General features: G+C 46.9%; 1 protein-coding gene across 1 annotated transcript in view; it reads left to right on the forward strand.

The window, feature by feature from the left end:
* The window catches only part of ABCF3 (ATP binding cassette subfamily F member 3), a 34108-nt gene extending 21252 nt beyond the window's left edge, over positions 1 to 12856 (forward strand). The window contains exons 13-21 of the mRNA XM_056849529.1: positions 1081 to 1281; positions 3124 to 3200; positions 5360 to 5404; positions 6059 to 6191; positions 7687 to 7775; positions 8431 to 8522; positions 9398 to 9530; positions 10901 to 10988; positions 12690 to 12856. Of these exons, the coding sequence (XP_056705507.1) occupies positions 1081 to 1281; positions 3124 to 3200; positions 5360 to 5404; positions 6059 to 6191; positions 7687 to 7775; positions 8431 to 8522; positions 9398 to 9530; positions 10901 to 10988; positions 12690 to 12848 (1017 nt within the window). The 3' untranslated portion in view covers positions 12849 to 12856. The remainder of the gene's footprint in view (positions 1 to 1080; positions 1282 to 3123; positions 3201 to 5359; positions 5405 to 6058; positions 6192 to 7686; positions 7776 to 8430; positions 8523 to 9397; positions 9531 to 10900; positions 10989 to 12689) is intronic.
* Positions 12857 to 16702: the final 3846 nt, after the last annotated feature.

Below are 16702 nucleotides of genomic sequence, written 5' to 3' on the forward strand. Positions count from 1 at the left end.
TTTCTTCTTTTTCCTCCTCTAAAAACTAGGTGCGTCTTATGGTCAGGTGCGTCTTATAGAGCGAAAAATACGGTAATTTCCAAGCACATCAGAGGGTTCCTCCAGTATGTTCCTCCCTGTGAATTAAGATCACAAGGAGAGAAGAAGAAGAGTTGGTTTTTGTATGCCGACTTTCTCTACCACTTAAGGGAAAATCAAACCTGGTTACAATCACCTTCCCCTCCCCACAACAGACACCCTGTGAAATAGGTGGGGCTGAGAGAGCTTTAAGAGAGCTGTGAGTAGCCCAAGGTCACCCAGCTAGCTTCGTGTGTAGAAGTGGGGAAACCAACCCGGTTCACCAGATTAGCCTCCACTGCTCATGTGGAGGAGTGGAGAATCAAACCCGGTTCTCCAGATCAGAGTCTACAGCTCCAAACCACTGCTCTTAACCTCTACACCGTGCTGCCCCTTCTGACTGTTCCACCAATCGAAGAAGCTTGTCTGGCGTGGACATGACAGAGAGCTTTTTGCGTGGCAACCCCACAATTACGGAACAGCCTCCCCAGGGAGGTGTGCCCTGGCCCCTTCACTCTCGATCTTTAGGAAGTAACTGAAGACAGTTTTATTTAGAACTGCATTTGGCAAATTTAGTTTTTATTTATTTGCAGTGCTGAGATTTTAAATGGTGGTCTTTTATATGTTATTTGTAATCACTGTTTTATCTACAGTGTAAGCCACCTTGAGTATTTTTACAGTAAGAGTTGTTCGACAGTGGAATCAGCTACCTAGGGAGGTGGTGAGCTCCCCCTAACTGGCAGTTTTTAAGCACAGGCTGGACAAGCACATGTCAAGGATGCTCTAGGCTGATCCTGCATTAAGCAGGGGGTTGGACTAGATGACCTGTATGGCCCCTTCCAGCGCTATGATTTTATGAGTTCCGCAAGGTAGAAAGGCAACTAATAAATGTTTGAAGAAAAAAAATAAATGTCTGATGGAATAATAGGGCTGAGCTGTAGCTGTTTTTGGGAGCTAGCTTGGGTCTGCAGATCTAGCTGAGCTGCAGCTGCACTCCCCGCTGAAGTTCTCTTTTCTTGCCAGACATGGCAATCGACCATCCTGGTGGTGTCCCATGACCGGAACTTCCTGAACGCCGTGGCCACTGACGTCATCCACCTGCACTCACAGCGGCTCGACAGTTACCGTGGTGACTTTGAGAACTTCGTCAAGATCAAGGAGGAGAGGCTGAAGAACCAGCAGCGGGAGTACGAGGCCCAGCAGCAGTATCGCGAGCACATCCAGGTACGGGGCAGGCCAAGGGCCTTTGGGCCCTCGCAAACACCGCCTGTCCGACATGTATATATGACGGATTCCATTTGGATTGTAGACATCCCCTAAGCAGTGGGCATTAACATAAATAAATGAAATTCTGTGTGAGGGCAAACCGGAGTCTGCTAAGAAAAGGATCTGTTTTGTGACTGGCATTGTAACGAGAGATTCTCTCCTGCATCCTATTAGAGGACCTGCACTAATTTATTTATTTTATTTCATTAAACTTATATCGTGCCCTCCCCAGCAAAGAAGGCAGGCTCAGGGCAGCTCAAACAGGTACAAATTGTACAATAAAACACAGTAAAATCAATAAAACCATGATTTAAAACCTGCCCCATAACAATGCCCCTAAACAATGTCAAAGTCTTTGCCAGTGCAAAACTGTTTAGCAGCAGAGTCCTCCAGGATTTATTAATTCAAGGTGATTTACAAGAGTGAGGGGGTAGAATTCGATTCTCGAAAGTATTAATCAGCAAACCAGACAGAACACCTGTAGAAACTTCTATTATTGAGACAATAAGATATTATTTTTATTGAGCAAGACCTGAAAAAAATTAACCCTACAATTACTGTGAAGAGAAATGCTAACATGATCAAAGTTCCTAGCTTTGCTTAATCACGGGCAAGTAATAGTTTTAAAAGCAAGTCAGCTTTCAGCTTTTGTTTCACTGTTTTTAGATTATCAGGAAGCCCAAGTTACACACCCAGAAATTTTAACTAGTCTTCTCCTGAAACTTTGGTCCAGAGAAATCTGATTTGCTTGTCGCAGGAGTGCATATTTATAGAAAAATATCAATTTTATTTTTCCCTAAATCTGCTCTATTATAATCATGTGGTTATTACATAAGAATTTCTATCTCACATGATTCTGGATATAAGAACATAAGAAAGGCCCTGCTGGATCAGACCAAGGCCCATCAAGTCCAGCAGTCTGTTCACACAGTGGCCAACCAGGTGCCTCTAGGAAGCCACAAACAAGACTAGTGCAGCAGCACTATCCTGCCTGTGTTCTACCAAACCCAAAATAATAGGTATTCTCCTCTGATCCTGGAGAGAATAGGTATGCATCATGACTAGTATCCATTTTGACTAGTAGCCATGAATAGCCCTCTCCTCCATGAACATGTCCGCTCCCCTCTTAAAGCCTTCCAAGTTAGCAGCCATCACCACATCCTGGGGCAGGGAGTTCCACAATTTATTACCTAGATAACTGATTGGTTCATAACTAAATATGAGATCATCGACATAAGCGCAAATCAGCCAATCAGCATGTGCATATGTTACATCTGATATCGCAAGATAAGAAGGCCAATCTTAAACTCTTAACCTCTATTAAAAAGCAATCGTTCTGTGACAGTTTCAACTAACTGTCTAGGATGAAAGTACAAGATCTGGCAGTAGATGATCTGAAAGACCTCTGGCTTGGGACCATGGAGAGCCTCTGCAAGTCTGAGTAGACAGTATTGACCTTGATGAACCAAGGGTCTGATTCAGTAGAAGTCAGCTTCGTGGGTGTTCGTGTGTGAGATGTATACAGAATGTGATCAGCTTTGATAGAATGTGCTGACTTGGCTGTTGGACCTCCATATTTCTCTGGATGTCGAAGAGATTGCTGGTGTACATCACTGGCCCTGTTACAAGACTGAAGGAGAATGCGCTTTTTGGGGAAAGCGTATCCCATTTACAACCAACAAGATGTACTTGTGCTTGGTGATCCTAACCGTGTTTACTTTCAAGACCAGTCCTTGGAGCTGAGCCCTACAGGAGTCGTTCTCACCGTTTGAGTGACTCTGGTCCTCTCTCCTCTCATAGGTCTTCATTGACCGTTTTCGCTATAACGCAAACCGGGCATCTCAAGTCCAGAGCAAACTCAAGCTGCTGGAGAAACTGTGAGTATCCAGCCTAGTTGGGCTATGCGTGGTGGGAGGAAGAGAAGGGACCATTCCTCTGGTGTGCGCTTGCACACTTCTATCTGGAGATTGGGGGGGAATTAACTGTAGGATCTACAAGTTGAAATGGATGGCCTGAAGATAGGGGATGGTCTTTGCACTGTGGAGTCCTCCTGTTTCTCTCTCTCTCCCCAAGTCACCCACGTCGACATATAGATCCTGCAGGGTTTTATTCCCCATCTCTAGAGAACCAGTGTATTGCAGAAGTTAGTGTCGTACTGGGATCTGGGAGACCTAATCCCCATTCTGCCATGGAAGCTCACTGGGTGAGTTTGGGCCAGTCACTCTCAGCCTGACTTACCCTTCCCCTGGGGCTGTTGTGAGGATAAAATGGAGAACAGCGTAAGCTGCTTTGAGCCCCCATTGGGGAAAAAGGCGGGGTATGACTGAAGTAGGTAGAAAGAATTGTGCAATATATACACCTCCTGGTATACCTGCAGTCCAAGCTCTGCTCATGACCTGAGTTCGATCCCGATGGAAGTTGGTTTCAGGTAGCCTTCCATCTTTCCGAGGTCGGTAAAATGAGTACTCAACTTGCTGGGGGTAAAGGGAAAATGACTGGGGAAGGCAAGGGCAAACCATCCCGCAAACATAGTCTGCCTAGTAAACGTCGGGATGTGACATCACCCCATGGGTCAAGGGGACTACCTTTACCTTTTTACATGGTATACCCTCTGAAGATCTCTACAGTCATCTGATCATAATCTACTGGTGGTCCCTGGCCCTAAGTGTGTGCGGCTGTCCTCCACCAGCCTGGCGGAATGCTCTGTCTGGTGACATCAGGGCCCTGTGGGACCTTAAAGAGTTCTGCAGAGCCTGCAAGAGGGAGCTATTCCACCAGACCTATAGTTGAGGGCAGCCGCGGGTATTAGATCTGCTGGCCTCCCTACCCCCCCCCCTTTCCAAGCTATATACCATATCAGCTGAAGGGGTGGCCTGCCACCTATCTCGGTCAATACAATTGATTGGAATTTAGGCGCCCTCTGAGATTCTTGGGGTTTATTTTAATTTAGGATTTTGCTGTTTTAAATTCAGAAATTAATGTTTAATTTTATTGTTTTAATATTGTCAATGTATTTCAATCAATACAATTAGGCCTATGGTTGAGGACAGCCGCCAGTGTCATCTTGCTGGCCTCCCTATCCCCTCCTCTCCCTTCCTCTTATATTATTTATTATTTATACTAGCTGACGGGTAACCTGCTGCCTGTCTCTGGCAACCTGAGGTTAATTTCGGCGCCATCTGCAAGTTTAAGTTTTAATCGGGTGTTTTTAGTGTTTTAAATTCAGGATTTGTGGCTTATTTTATTTTCAAGTATGTTGATATATTTTAAATGATGTTGCCCGCTCTGAGAATGGCTTTGGCTGGGGAGGGTGGGCTACAAATCACAAAAATGAATAAATAAATATAAGTATGTAGATGTTCCATAAAAGTCACTTAAGTTCCCTTTGTGGATTCAGCGCTGCCTTTAAGTAGATATGAGATGAGAGAACACCTTCAAGAAGTTACTGGGTTGAGCGTTATGACAAGGCAGAAGGAGAGGGTTGGTTGCATAAACAAAGAAAGGTAGATCAATGCTATAAGTCCAGGGTGCCGCTGGCGTGGGGGTTGTTCTGATCCATACTAAGCACAGAAGAATGGGCTAAACTCTGACTCTCAAGGCTTCGAAGCCGTGAATGATCTCTGCAAGGGGTGGGGGAAGCTTTGACTCCTGGCTGTTTTCCCTGGCTGCAGCGAGTCTGGATCAGGTGAATAGTTTCAGAGGGTAGCCACGTTGGTCTGCAATAGAACAGCTGGATTCAAGGCCACTAGCACCTTAGAGGCCAATCCTATGTCCCACCCCTTACTGGAATATAAGGACTCCAGGATCTCTGTCCTGAGTTGTATCTGACAAAGGGAGTGTTGACTCGATAACTTATACCCTGAAGATCTTGTTGCTCTCTGTGCTATTGAGCTTGAACTGGGCCAGAGGCATCTGTTGGGCAGGATTGGGGGCTCCTGGGCTGAAGCATTCTCTGCTTCTAAATGGTTGCTGGTAGGGCTCAGCCAGTGAGGACGCATCCCTTCCTTTTGCGATAGTTTTTTTCTTTGTTTCTCAGACCCAAACTGAAGCCAGTAGACAAGGAATCTGATGTGATATTGAAGTAAGTATTCCTTAGTCGGAACACACAAACTTGTATCTCCCCCACCCACCAAGCAGACTTCAGCGAGAACTGCTCCTCTCATCCCTTTGCCTAGAGATGAGAATGCCAACGCTTACAGATGTTGACTTGAAAACGCAGGAAGTATCCACTGAGGCTGTTGCCTGGATCTCTCCCCCCCCCCCCCCCGCTTTCCAACTCGGCAAACTCTAGACCGGGGGGGGGTCTAACTCAATTTTTGCAAGGGCCAGATATAACATAAATGTCGCTTGGTTGGGCCGGGCCATGCCTCCCCAACCCAGATTGGGGGTGGGGTATGTGGCTGGCTCGCGGACTGGATAAGAGCTCTCAAGGGGACAGATCCACCCCACGGGCCTTAGCCTCAGTTCATTCATCTGCAAATTGGAGAGAATAATACTAACCTGTTTTACAGGATTATCATAAAGATTACAGCAAGATCGCATACAAAAAGTCTTTAGAACTCTCTAAAAATACTGCAAATGTTAATTGTTATACTGCTATATATTTTATTGAGGTGTAACACTTAAGCACAGTATATTCTGTTGCTGTAATTTTCCCTGCCAAGGAACTGGGGGGGGGGGACGACTCTGTGCCGTTTCCTTTTGCACCCAGCTTTGGTGTCCCTTCTTCTGGCAGGTTCCCTGACGGCTTCGAGAAGTTTTCTCCTCCCATCTTGCAGTTGGACGAAGTGGACTTCTACTACGAGCCCAGCCACTACATCTTCCACTCCCTCTCAGTCTCTGCTGACCTGGAGTCCCGCATCTGCGTGGTACTGACAGGGTCTTTTCTGGCAGGGAAGGGGCAGCGGGGCTGAGAAACAACCCGAGTGTGACGCTCGGCTGTGGGACTGGAAGCCTAATGAAGCAGAATGAGACTGGGATGCCGGTTTGCTTTCAGTGGGTTCGAGATGGAAAATGGTTCAGCCGATTCCAGTCACTCTCCATTTAAAAAGGAATCATAGAATCATATAGTTGGAAGGGACCACCAGGGTCATCTAGAATCATAGAATCGGAAGGGACCACCAGGGTCATCTAGTCCAAAGCCCTGCACACTGCAGGAAACTCAGAACGACCTCCCCCACACACACCCAGTGACCCCTACTCCATGCCTAGAAGATGGCCAAGATGGCCTCCCTCCCATGAACTGCCCAAGGTCATAGAATCAGCATTGCTGACAGATGCCCGTCTAGCCTCTGCTTAAAAACTTCCAGGGATGGAGCACTTACCACCTCTCGAGGAAGTCTGTTCCACTGAGGAACCGCTCCGTTAGAAATTTCTTCCTAAAGTCAAGACAGAAACTCTTTTGATTTACTTTCAACGCGTTGGTTCTGGTCCGGCCTTCTGGGGCGACAGAAAACAACTCAGCACCCTCTTCTGTATAACAGCCCTTCAAGTATAGTGTTCAGATCACGTGAAGTGATGGTATCGCTTTACTCTGCTCTGGTTAGACCTCACCTAGAGTTTTGTGTTCAGTTTGGGGCACTGCAACTGAAGAAGGATGTAGACAAGCTGGAACGTGTCCAGAGGAGGGCAACAAAGATGGTGAGGGGTCTGGAGACCAAGTCCTATGAGGAAAGGTTGAAGGAGCTGGGTATGTTTAGCCTGAAGAGGAGAAGACTGAGAGGTGATATGATAACCATTACCTTTGTCAGGTATCTGACAAAAGGAGCTTTGCCTCTCAAAAGCTTATACTCTGGGAAATATTGTTGGTGTTTCAGGCACTGCTGGACTCGAATCTTGCTGCCCTATTGCAGAGCAACACAGCTGCCCACCCAAAACAATTTTATTCTGGTATGAGCTTCCGTGAGAAAGAGCTCTCTTCCTTCAGATGCAATAGGAGAAAAGCAGTAGCCTTAACTTTACATCAGCTAAACAGAGAAGCGTAACAGGCCTAAACAGAAGATTGCTGATCGCTGCCCACATACTGTGAGGGCCAGTGTGGCATAGTGGATAGCGTCTCGAACTATGATCTCAAGAGACCCAGGTTCGAATCCCCTCTCGTGCCATGGAAGCTCACTGGGTTGACCTTGGGTCAGTCACACGCTCTCAACCTAACTTACCTCATCGGGTTGTTGTGAGGATAAAATGGAGGAAAGGCGAAAGACGTAATCCGCTTTGGATCCTCACTGGGGAGAAAGGCGGGGTATAAATGCAGTGAATAAATAAATTGAACAATGCGCTGCAACCCAGGTTGCTTCCTCCGCACTTGCTGAACTCTCAGGCCAGCGATGGAGGTTCTGGTGATGTCTCCGTCCTTTCCTCCAGGTAGGGGAGAATGGAGCCGGCAAGTCCACGATGTTGAAGATCCTGATGGGAGACCTGGCACCGGTCCAAGGCATTCGGCACGCCCACAGGTACAAAGAGGGAGAGGACTTGGTGGAGCCCTGGAAGGGAGGGGCGGGGTGGGTGGAATGGGGAAGGTCAGCTATGGAAAGTGGCAGGTTTGCTGTTAAGCTGTGAAAGGAACCTTGTTTCCTAATGCCAGCACAGCTCTAGTGATGGTACGAAGGCTGGAATTGGGCTCCTTCTGATGCTGCTGGTGGGAATTTCTAGGCCAGGGGCCCCCAACGCAGTGCCCGCTGAGTGTAGGAAGTGGGCGGGGCCAGGTCGGCCTTTTGCCCAGCAAGGCTTCTGATTGACTATCGGAGATTTGACTGGCGGTGCAGAGTTTTTCAAACGTTGCTTTGGCAGCAGCTGCCACCACAGCACAAGGATCTGCCCTGTGTTACTGAAGTTAAGATGTGGCTATCGGGCGGCCATCTTTTAATCTGATTGTATATGTTTTTAATTCTATTTTTTTAGCTTATAATTTAAATTATACTATATTATATATTAATTATTGTAAGCCACCCTGGTTGGGAAAGGGCAGGGTATATATTGAACAAAATAAAAATAAAACAAAGAAAAGGAGAGCAGCAGTTTGTTCCCTCAGGCACTGTCAGCAACAGGAGGTTGTATCTGGGAAAACGGCTGACTACAACGGTTCTCTCTTTCTTCCTCTGTTGGCAGGAACCTGAAGATCGGCTACTTCAGTCAGCACCACGTCGATCAGCTCGACCTGGACATCAGTGCCACAGAGTTACTCGCCAAGAAATTCCCAGGTGATCTTTAGGAGGATTCCCCGTGGGGATATATGGTGAGAGATCTCAGTATGGCTCAGAGGCGCCGTCCGTGGGATGGAGACCACATACTTCACGGCCTTCACCCTCCTCTCTAGCAAAGCTCGGTGCTACGTGATGAGCACTGAGGCAGCCATTATGCCCTTTGAAGATTTACAGTGGCTAATAGTAGTGTGAAGGAAGAAAAACACAACTTTTGTTCAGGGCCTAGTTTGTCTTAGACACATTATTCATATGATTGCCCTCTTTAAGTATTTGAAGGGCTGTCACTTAGAGGAGGGCTGGGAGCTGTTCCTGTTAGCAGCAGAGGATAGGACACGCAAAATGGGTTTCAATTGCGGGTGGAAAGGTACCGGCTGGATATTAGGGAAAACTTTTTTTACAGTAAGAGTTGTTTGACAGTGGAATCAGCCACCTAGGGAGGTGGTGAGCTCCCCCTCACTGGTAGTCTTTAAGCAGATGGTATTTTTGGGTTGTTCCTAAAAATGTTTGAAACTACTATTGTAAGCCGCCTTGAATCACGAGCAAAGGCAGGATAGAAGTGTTTTAATAAAGACCAGAAAGCTACAAATCCCTTTTCTTCCCATCTCCTCTTCCTGAGGTTGGGCAGGCAGACTTTGTATGATATTGCTGATAAAGTCACTGTCAAGCTGACTTACTGTCCACATCCCAGTAGACCCAGGGGCCTTCTTTTCTAGCAGTCACTCAAATTAATGTGTGGTCCCCCATTGCTCCTGTCCAAATGTCACACCATTGTGCCAGATCAAGCTGGCCGCTGAGCTCGAGAGGTGCTAGGGTAGCGATCCAGTCCCTGATGCAGCGCAGGGGTGCCATGACGCCTGCTTTCTGTGTTCCAGGGAAGACCGAGGAGGAATACCGTCATCAGCTGGGGTGCTATGGAGTGTCCGGAGAGCTAGCGGTCCGCCCTGTAGCCAGCCTGTCTGGAGGCCAGAAGAGCAGGGTGGCGTTTGCCCAGATGACTATGCCTTGGTAACATTTCTGTTCTTTCTCTTCTTTTATAACTGGGTGAGGGTTCACTTAATCCTGACAAGACAGAGGTTCTCTGAGTTAGTAGGAAGGCAATCAAATAATTCAAATACCTTGAACATAAGAACAAAAATTGAACACACAGAAGCGAAGGCCTTTCTAAACTGGAATAGTTTGGAGACCCTTGATGCTCAATGTGCCAAATATTTTTTTTAAATAAAAGGAGGGATACAAAAGAAAGGGAGGAAAAGGGGGGGAAATAAGGCTTTCCACAATGCAGTTAAAAGAACAAAGGTACGAAAACAAATCAAACAGATTGCATTGCCATGCTTCTCAACGCCATTATACCGTCTAATAATTACCCAAGTTGTAGAAAAAATATTTGGACATGGCTAATGATACAATAGGATCAAAAAATGATCGCTTTGTCAAGTCTTATGAAGCGTTGGTTCTTGTAGGTTATCCGGGCTGTGTAACCGTGGTCTTGGAATTTTCTTTCCTGACGTTTCGCCAGCAACTGTGGCAGGCATCTTCAGAGTAGTAACACTGAAGGACAGTGTCTCTCAGTGTCAAGGGTGTAGGAAGAGTAATATATAGTAGTAGAAAAGTTAAAGAACAAAGTAGATGTGCTTTCTTGTTCCGAAGTGTTTCCAATCTCCGGGTCTGTTGAAATATTTCCTCCCCGTAGAGGCGAAACGTCAGGAAAGAAAATTCCAAGACCACGGTTACACAGCCCGGATAACCTACAAGAACCAATGAACTCTGACCGTGAAAGCCTTCGACAATACTTATGAAGCATATTTGATATCTCTACAATCAAAATAGTTATCTAGATATGAAATTGGATTAAATATCACCACACTTGGCTAGCACCTACTCTCTGATTTTTGTTTTTATTAACATTTTATTAACATTAAACCTCAACATATTTATAAAATAATTTCTACTTTTCGTGAAACTGCTGTAGTTCGTGTCATTGCTTATATTGATCATGTTAGTCTATGTCCGGAAGAAGTGACTGTTTCCATTTCCTTGCTAAAACTATTCTGGCAAATGTGCCAAATATTGAACGCAGGGTCTTTCACGTGCAAAGTGTGTGCTCTGCCACCGAGCTGGGACCTTTCAGCTTTTCACAGAAGGAGAATCCCCCTCAGCATTCTACCGTGCCATCTTCTCCCTGAGTGCCCCAGCAGGGTCACGCTCAGTGCCGGGCTGGTGTTATAGGAGCATCTGGCCAGCCTCTGAGCTTTTCATGCTGCCTTGAAGCTAGAGGCTCGCTGTTGGGCAGCAGAGCTGTGGCTTTTGTGGTGTGGGCCGGCATCCTTCTAAGCAGATCCCAGCTTCATGGAGTTCTCTCTCGGTCTTCTTTTCAGCCCCAACTTCTATATCCTGGATGAGCCGACGAACCACCTCGACATGGAGACCATTGAGGCCTTGGCAAATGCACTCAACAAATTCCGGGTAAATATTCCGCTATATGGCTCAGTGTGGATGGGCTCACTTCCGTCAGCTTCTATGCCGCTTCGCCCTCCCATGTGCACCGTTGTGGTCGTTGTTGTTGTTTTTTATATGCGTACTTTCTCTACCACTTAAGGAAGAATCAGACAGGCTTACAATCAAGCTGGCTTGATTCTTCCTTAAGTGGTAGAGAAAGTAGGCATATAAAAACTAACTCTTCTTCTTCTTTTGGCATAAGAATGACTTTTTGTGCAAAATGACTGATTCCCTCCCCCAGTCAGTTAACTCTGCAAGGTGGCTAACAGCAGGCGCAAGGTGGCAAGCTACCAATAAACACCTAACTCATCATAAAGTTACAATTAAAAAATGAACCTCTGTTCTTAAAAGCACAGTTCAAGACCACCTGTATCTTCCTTTCTTCTCAGTGCTGATCTGTCTCTTTAAAGGGAGTGGGGACTTCCTTGAGGAGGGAAGGGACATGAAATGGAGTCCGCAAAAGAAAAGGCAGCGTTCCTAATCTCAGATAAGGGTGTTGCATGGAGCCTGGCCTCAGATGGTATCCAGGCTGTGCCCACCTTGTTCTGAGAGAATTCCCTATCTCAGACCCAAGACCCTGAAACACTCTCCTGCAATGTATCCACATGACAACAATCTCACTATTTTACAAGCAGCACAATTTCCCTTTATCAGTGATTCTGTAATTGTTATTAACATAAGAACATTAAGAAAGGCCCTGCTGGGTCAGACCAAGGTCCATCAAGTCCAGCAGTCTATTCACACATTGGCCCAACCAGATGCCTCTAGGAAGCCCACAAACAAGACGACTGCAGCAGCATTGTCCTTCCCATGTTCCAAAGCACCTAATATAATAGGCATGACCCTGCGTTGTAGTATTATGAGAGAGGGAGAAAAGCTTTTCTTCCTCTCTCATAATACTAGAACACAGGGTCATCTGCTGAAGCTGGAGGGGAAGATATTCAAAACAGACAAAAGGAAGTGTTTCTTCACATGACGCATAGTTAAATTGTGGAACTCGCTGTCCCAGGATGTGATGGCTGCCAACTTGGAAGGCTTTAAGAGGGGAGTGGACATGTTCATGGAGGAGAGGGTGCTAGTCAAAATGGATACTAGTCATGATACATACCCATTATCTCTAGGATCAGAAGAGTATGCCTATTATATTAGGTGCTTTGGAACATGGGCAAGAGAATGCTGCTGTAGTTATCTTGTTTGTGGGCTTCCTAGAAAGATTCAAAACAGATAAAAGGAAGTATTTCTTCACATGACACACAGTTAAATTGTGGATCTCCCTGCCCCAGGATATGTTGATGGCTACCAACTTGGAAGGCTTTAAGAGGGGAGGATAGGGCTATCTGTGGCTACTAGTAAAAATTAGTCATGATACATACCTATTCTCTCCAGAATACCTATTCTGATCCAGCATGGCTGTTCTTATGTTCCCCCCGTCAAATGTTAGCAGCCATCACAGTGGAGAACCTAGCCCTTATTAATGCATTATTAATTATGTTCTTGAATGAACTGTGGGTCAGTTGATTAAGAAACCGATGGCTGCTGCCCATGGCAGGGGGGAGGAACAGATCAGCTGCAAAGTCTAACAGGGAAATGAGGGTAGTGCTTGCAGGTCTGCCGTAGCCAAAATCGCCCAGTCCCCTCATGAACCATTCTTTCTCCATCTTGTCCTAGGGGGGCCTGATCCTTGTTTCCCACGACGAGCGCTTCATCCGGCTGGTGTGCCAGGAGCTGTGGGTGTGCGGTAACGGCACTGTGCAGCGCATCGACGGCGGCTTTGAAGAGTACAGGAACATCCTACAGGAGCAGTTCCGGAAGGAGGGCTTTTTATAAAGCGGCCGCCCGGATGGCGCATGCAGGCGGGCTGGGAGTGGAGCGGGCTGCGCGGCGGTCCTCGTCCTACTTGGTGTAGCAGGGACTTTGCCTACCATCGCGTGAACGCCAGCTGTGCAATTCCCTGGCTGGGTGGACTCTTCCCTTGGAAACTGGCATCTTCTGTGGGAAGGGGTGTCACGCGGAGGGGATTTGGAGGAGGAAAGCGAGTCTCCCTTTTCTGCTGCTTGGATCGGTGCCTCGTCTCTGCTGGGCAGGGGCCAGAGGATAGCAGAGAGAAGGGCAGGGAGCGTTTTCAATGCTGCTTTAGTGGAGGGGGGCTGGGATGCGTGGGATCTCCGCCGCCAGCGATCCCTTTTCTTTCCGTGGGCCTGGCTGTAGAATGAAACCTGCCACCACGTTCGAAGAACAAAGGAGGAGGTTTCTGGGTGTCAGTGCAGCTCCGGGCTGCACGTTGGGCAGTTTCTCCAGAAAGCAAGGCGGAACGCTAAACCCAGCTTTGAAACAGTTGAGGTGGGGGTCTCCTTCCTCACTCCCCCCTCCCAATTTTCTGTAGTGAAGAGGTGCTGCCTCTTCATGTGCCAAACCGTATCCTCTTAGAGGAAGCTTTTTTTCTTCTTCAAGGCTTTTGCCTGAAGTTGTCCTGATTGTTTTCCTGCTCAAAAGGTGACGCTTTTCTGTTCTGAAAGGGAGTCCCCTCTTCCTCTTTGCTTTGGCTGTAACCCCTGGAGGGGCAGGCATTGTGTAAGGAGGGGGGGCTGGCCCTACTGTCTGTCCAGAAAGTAGCAACCTCAGCCATCTCTGTTGGTAGGGCCTTGGCCTAAGTTTCTGTAGAAGCTAATATTCTGCATAACCCGCACTGGTCTCCCAAGCTCTTCAAGGTCTAATCTTCATGCAGGACTGTGTTCTGCCCCAGCTGACGCACCCTGTCTCGGTGACGCCACAAATAAAAATGGTTTTATGTTCCAAGCGAAAGGTTCAAGCGCTTGTCCATCTCTTTCCATCAGCGCCGACACTGCTGTGTAAATAAAACGGGATCTCTCTGGCTTTGGAGTCCTAACATTGCCTGTTTTCCAGCAAGTCTGCCTTTGCCTGAGCTAGGAGGGTGATCCGAAGAAACCAATGTGGTGTAGTGGTTAAGGGTGTCGGATTAGGATCTGGGAGACCCAGATTTGAATCCCTGCTCTGTCGTGGAAGCTTGCTGGGGTGCCCTGGGGCCAGTCACATGATCTCAGCCTAACCTCCCTCACAGGGTTGTTGTGAGGATAAAATGGAGGAGACTGATGTGAGCCCCTTTGGATCCTCATTGGGGGAGAAAGGTGAGGTTTGAATGAAGAAAATGCCAGCAATTCTTCATTGCAAGGGCTGGTTCATTCCCTTATGATCGCATCGTCAGGTGGTGACCTGGGTCCCCATTAGAGAGAAAGGTGGGGATATAAATGAAGTAAATAAATGTTAACTTTGGTTCTTGTAGGTTATCCGGGCTGTGTAACCGTGGTCTTGGAATTTTCTTTCCTGATGTTTCGCCAGCAACTGTGGCAGGCATCTTCAGAGTAGTAACACTGAAGGACAGTGTCTCTCAGTGTCAAGTGTGTAGGAAGAGTAACATATAGTCAGAAAGAGGTTGTGTTTGAGCTGAGTACTGTCCTGCAAAAGTAATGTGCTAATCATTGTCCTGTAAGTATCAAGATAATGTGCTAATGAGGGTGTGGTATGTTAATATGGAACCAATGTATCCTGAAGTGATCTGTTAATGTGTGAAATCCAAGGCTAATCTGCATGGCTATTGTTAAGCCATGCAGATTAGCCTTGGATTTCACACATTAACAGATCACTTCAGGATACAATGGTTCCATATTAACATACCACACCCTCATTAGCACATTATCTTGATACTTACAGGACAATGATTAGCACATTACTTTTGCAGGACAGTACTCAGCTCAAACCCAACCTCTTTCTGACCATATGTTACTCTTCCTACACACTTGACACTGAGAGACACTGTCCTTCAGTGTTACTACTCTGAAGATGTCTGCCACAGTTGCTGGCGAAACGTCAGGAAAGAAAATTCCAAGACCACGGTTACACAGCCTGGATAACCTACAAGAACCAATGAACTCTGACCGTGAAAGCCTTCGACAATAAATGTTAACTTTCTCCCACAAAATGCTCTGTAGTGTTGAAGAGTCTAGAAGAAGAAGAAAAGTTGGTTTTTATATGCCAACTTTCTCTACCACTTAAGGAAGAATCAAACTGGTTTACAATTACCTTCCCCTCCACTTTGAGGTAGGTGGGGCTGAGAAACCTGTGAGAAACCAAAGGTCACCCGGCTGGCTTCATGTGTAGGAATGGGAAAACCAACCCGGTTCACCAGATTAGCCTCCACTGCTCATATGGAGGAGTGGGAAATCAAACCCGGTTCTCCAGATCAGAGTCCACCACTCCAAACCACCGCTCTAAACCACTACACCATGCTGGCTCTCTCCCAGTGGGTTTCCATGGCCCCAGTGGGGCCACCCCAACACTAACCATTATACAACAATGGCTCTCCAAGGATAAGTTGTTCCTTCTTGGGGCAGAGCCCCTCCACGCAGTAGCGGGATTTCGGGTGGCAATTTGGGCTGCCACAGGAAGGGAGGGAACTAAGACAGAAGTCCTCGTTCCCACAGAAAAGCTGAGCTGGATCCAACCTTCTGTGTATAATTTATTTTTGCTGTTGGCACACAGTGTGCCTAACGCTGCCTCCAAAGTAGTGGTTAAGAGCGGCAGACGCTTATCTGGAGAAGCGGGTTTGATTCCCTACTCCTCCACTTGAAGAGAAGGTCCCAGGTTTAATCCCCAGCGTCTCCAGTTAAAGGGACTAGGCAAGTACGTGATGTGAAAGGCCTCTGCCTGAGACCCTGGAGAGCCGCTGTCGGTCTGAGTAGACAATACTGACTTTGATGGACCGACAGTCTGATTCAGTATAAGGCAGCTTCACGTGAAGCCTACTGGGTGACCTTGGGCCAGTCAGTTCTCTCTGTACTCTTTCAGCTAGGGTTGCCAACTCCAGGTTGGGAAATATCTGGAGATTTTTGGGATGAAACTTGAATAGGGCGAGGTTTGGGAGGGGAAGGACATCAATGGGTATAATGCCATAGACTCCACCTTCCAAAGCAGCCATTTTCTCCAAGTGAACTGATCGCTGTTGCCTGGAGATCAGTTGTAATTCCAGGAGATCTCCAGCCACCATCTGGAGGTTCAAACAAAAAACCTCGTGCTTATATAGGAAGTTAAACAAACACACCAAGCACTGATGACACACAAAATGATATAATACAAATCTCACAAAATGTGCAATACTTGTAACAAATTCCCGAGTCTGTACACAGTTACAGAGAGTTGTTACACTTGAAAGCAATGCGGCTACAAGAAGCTCAACAAAAAAACGTCCAGGCTACTTGCCATCCGTTGATCTGTAAGCTACATGCTCTTCAGTGTTTGAGATAGATTGTCATCTCTCGCTGCAATGTACTTCCCCGATGGATAAAGCCACGGCGAAATGGGGCTTACCGGGTTCCCATCTCGGGATGAAGTTCATTTATGCCATCTAAGTAATTGGAAAACAGCTGTGTTGTTGGGTTTCTAATTCAGAAAAAGTTGACTTCCCCCGCCACAAGCGGCAGAAAGACGGTAGAAAATCCAGTCCGGGTTTTCGTCAATCACTGGAGCGTTCAGTCTCCACCCCAACTACAGCCGGGACATTTTTTTGTTGAGCTTCTTGTAGCCGCATTGCTTTCAAGTGTAACAACTCTCTGTAACTGTACAGACTCGGGCATTTGTTACAAGTATTGCACATTTTGTGAGATTTG

This window comes from Euleptes europaea, chromosome 5 (genome assembly GCF_029931775.1).
Source record: "Euleptes europaea isolate rEulEur1 chromosome 5, rEulEur1.hap1, whole genome shotgun sequence".
NCBI lineage: Eukaryota > Metazoa > Chordata > Lepidosauria > Squamata > Sphaerodactylidae > Euleptes > Euleptes europaea.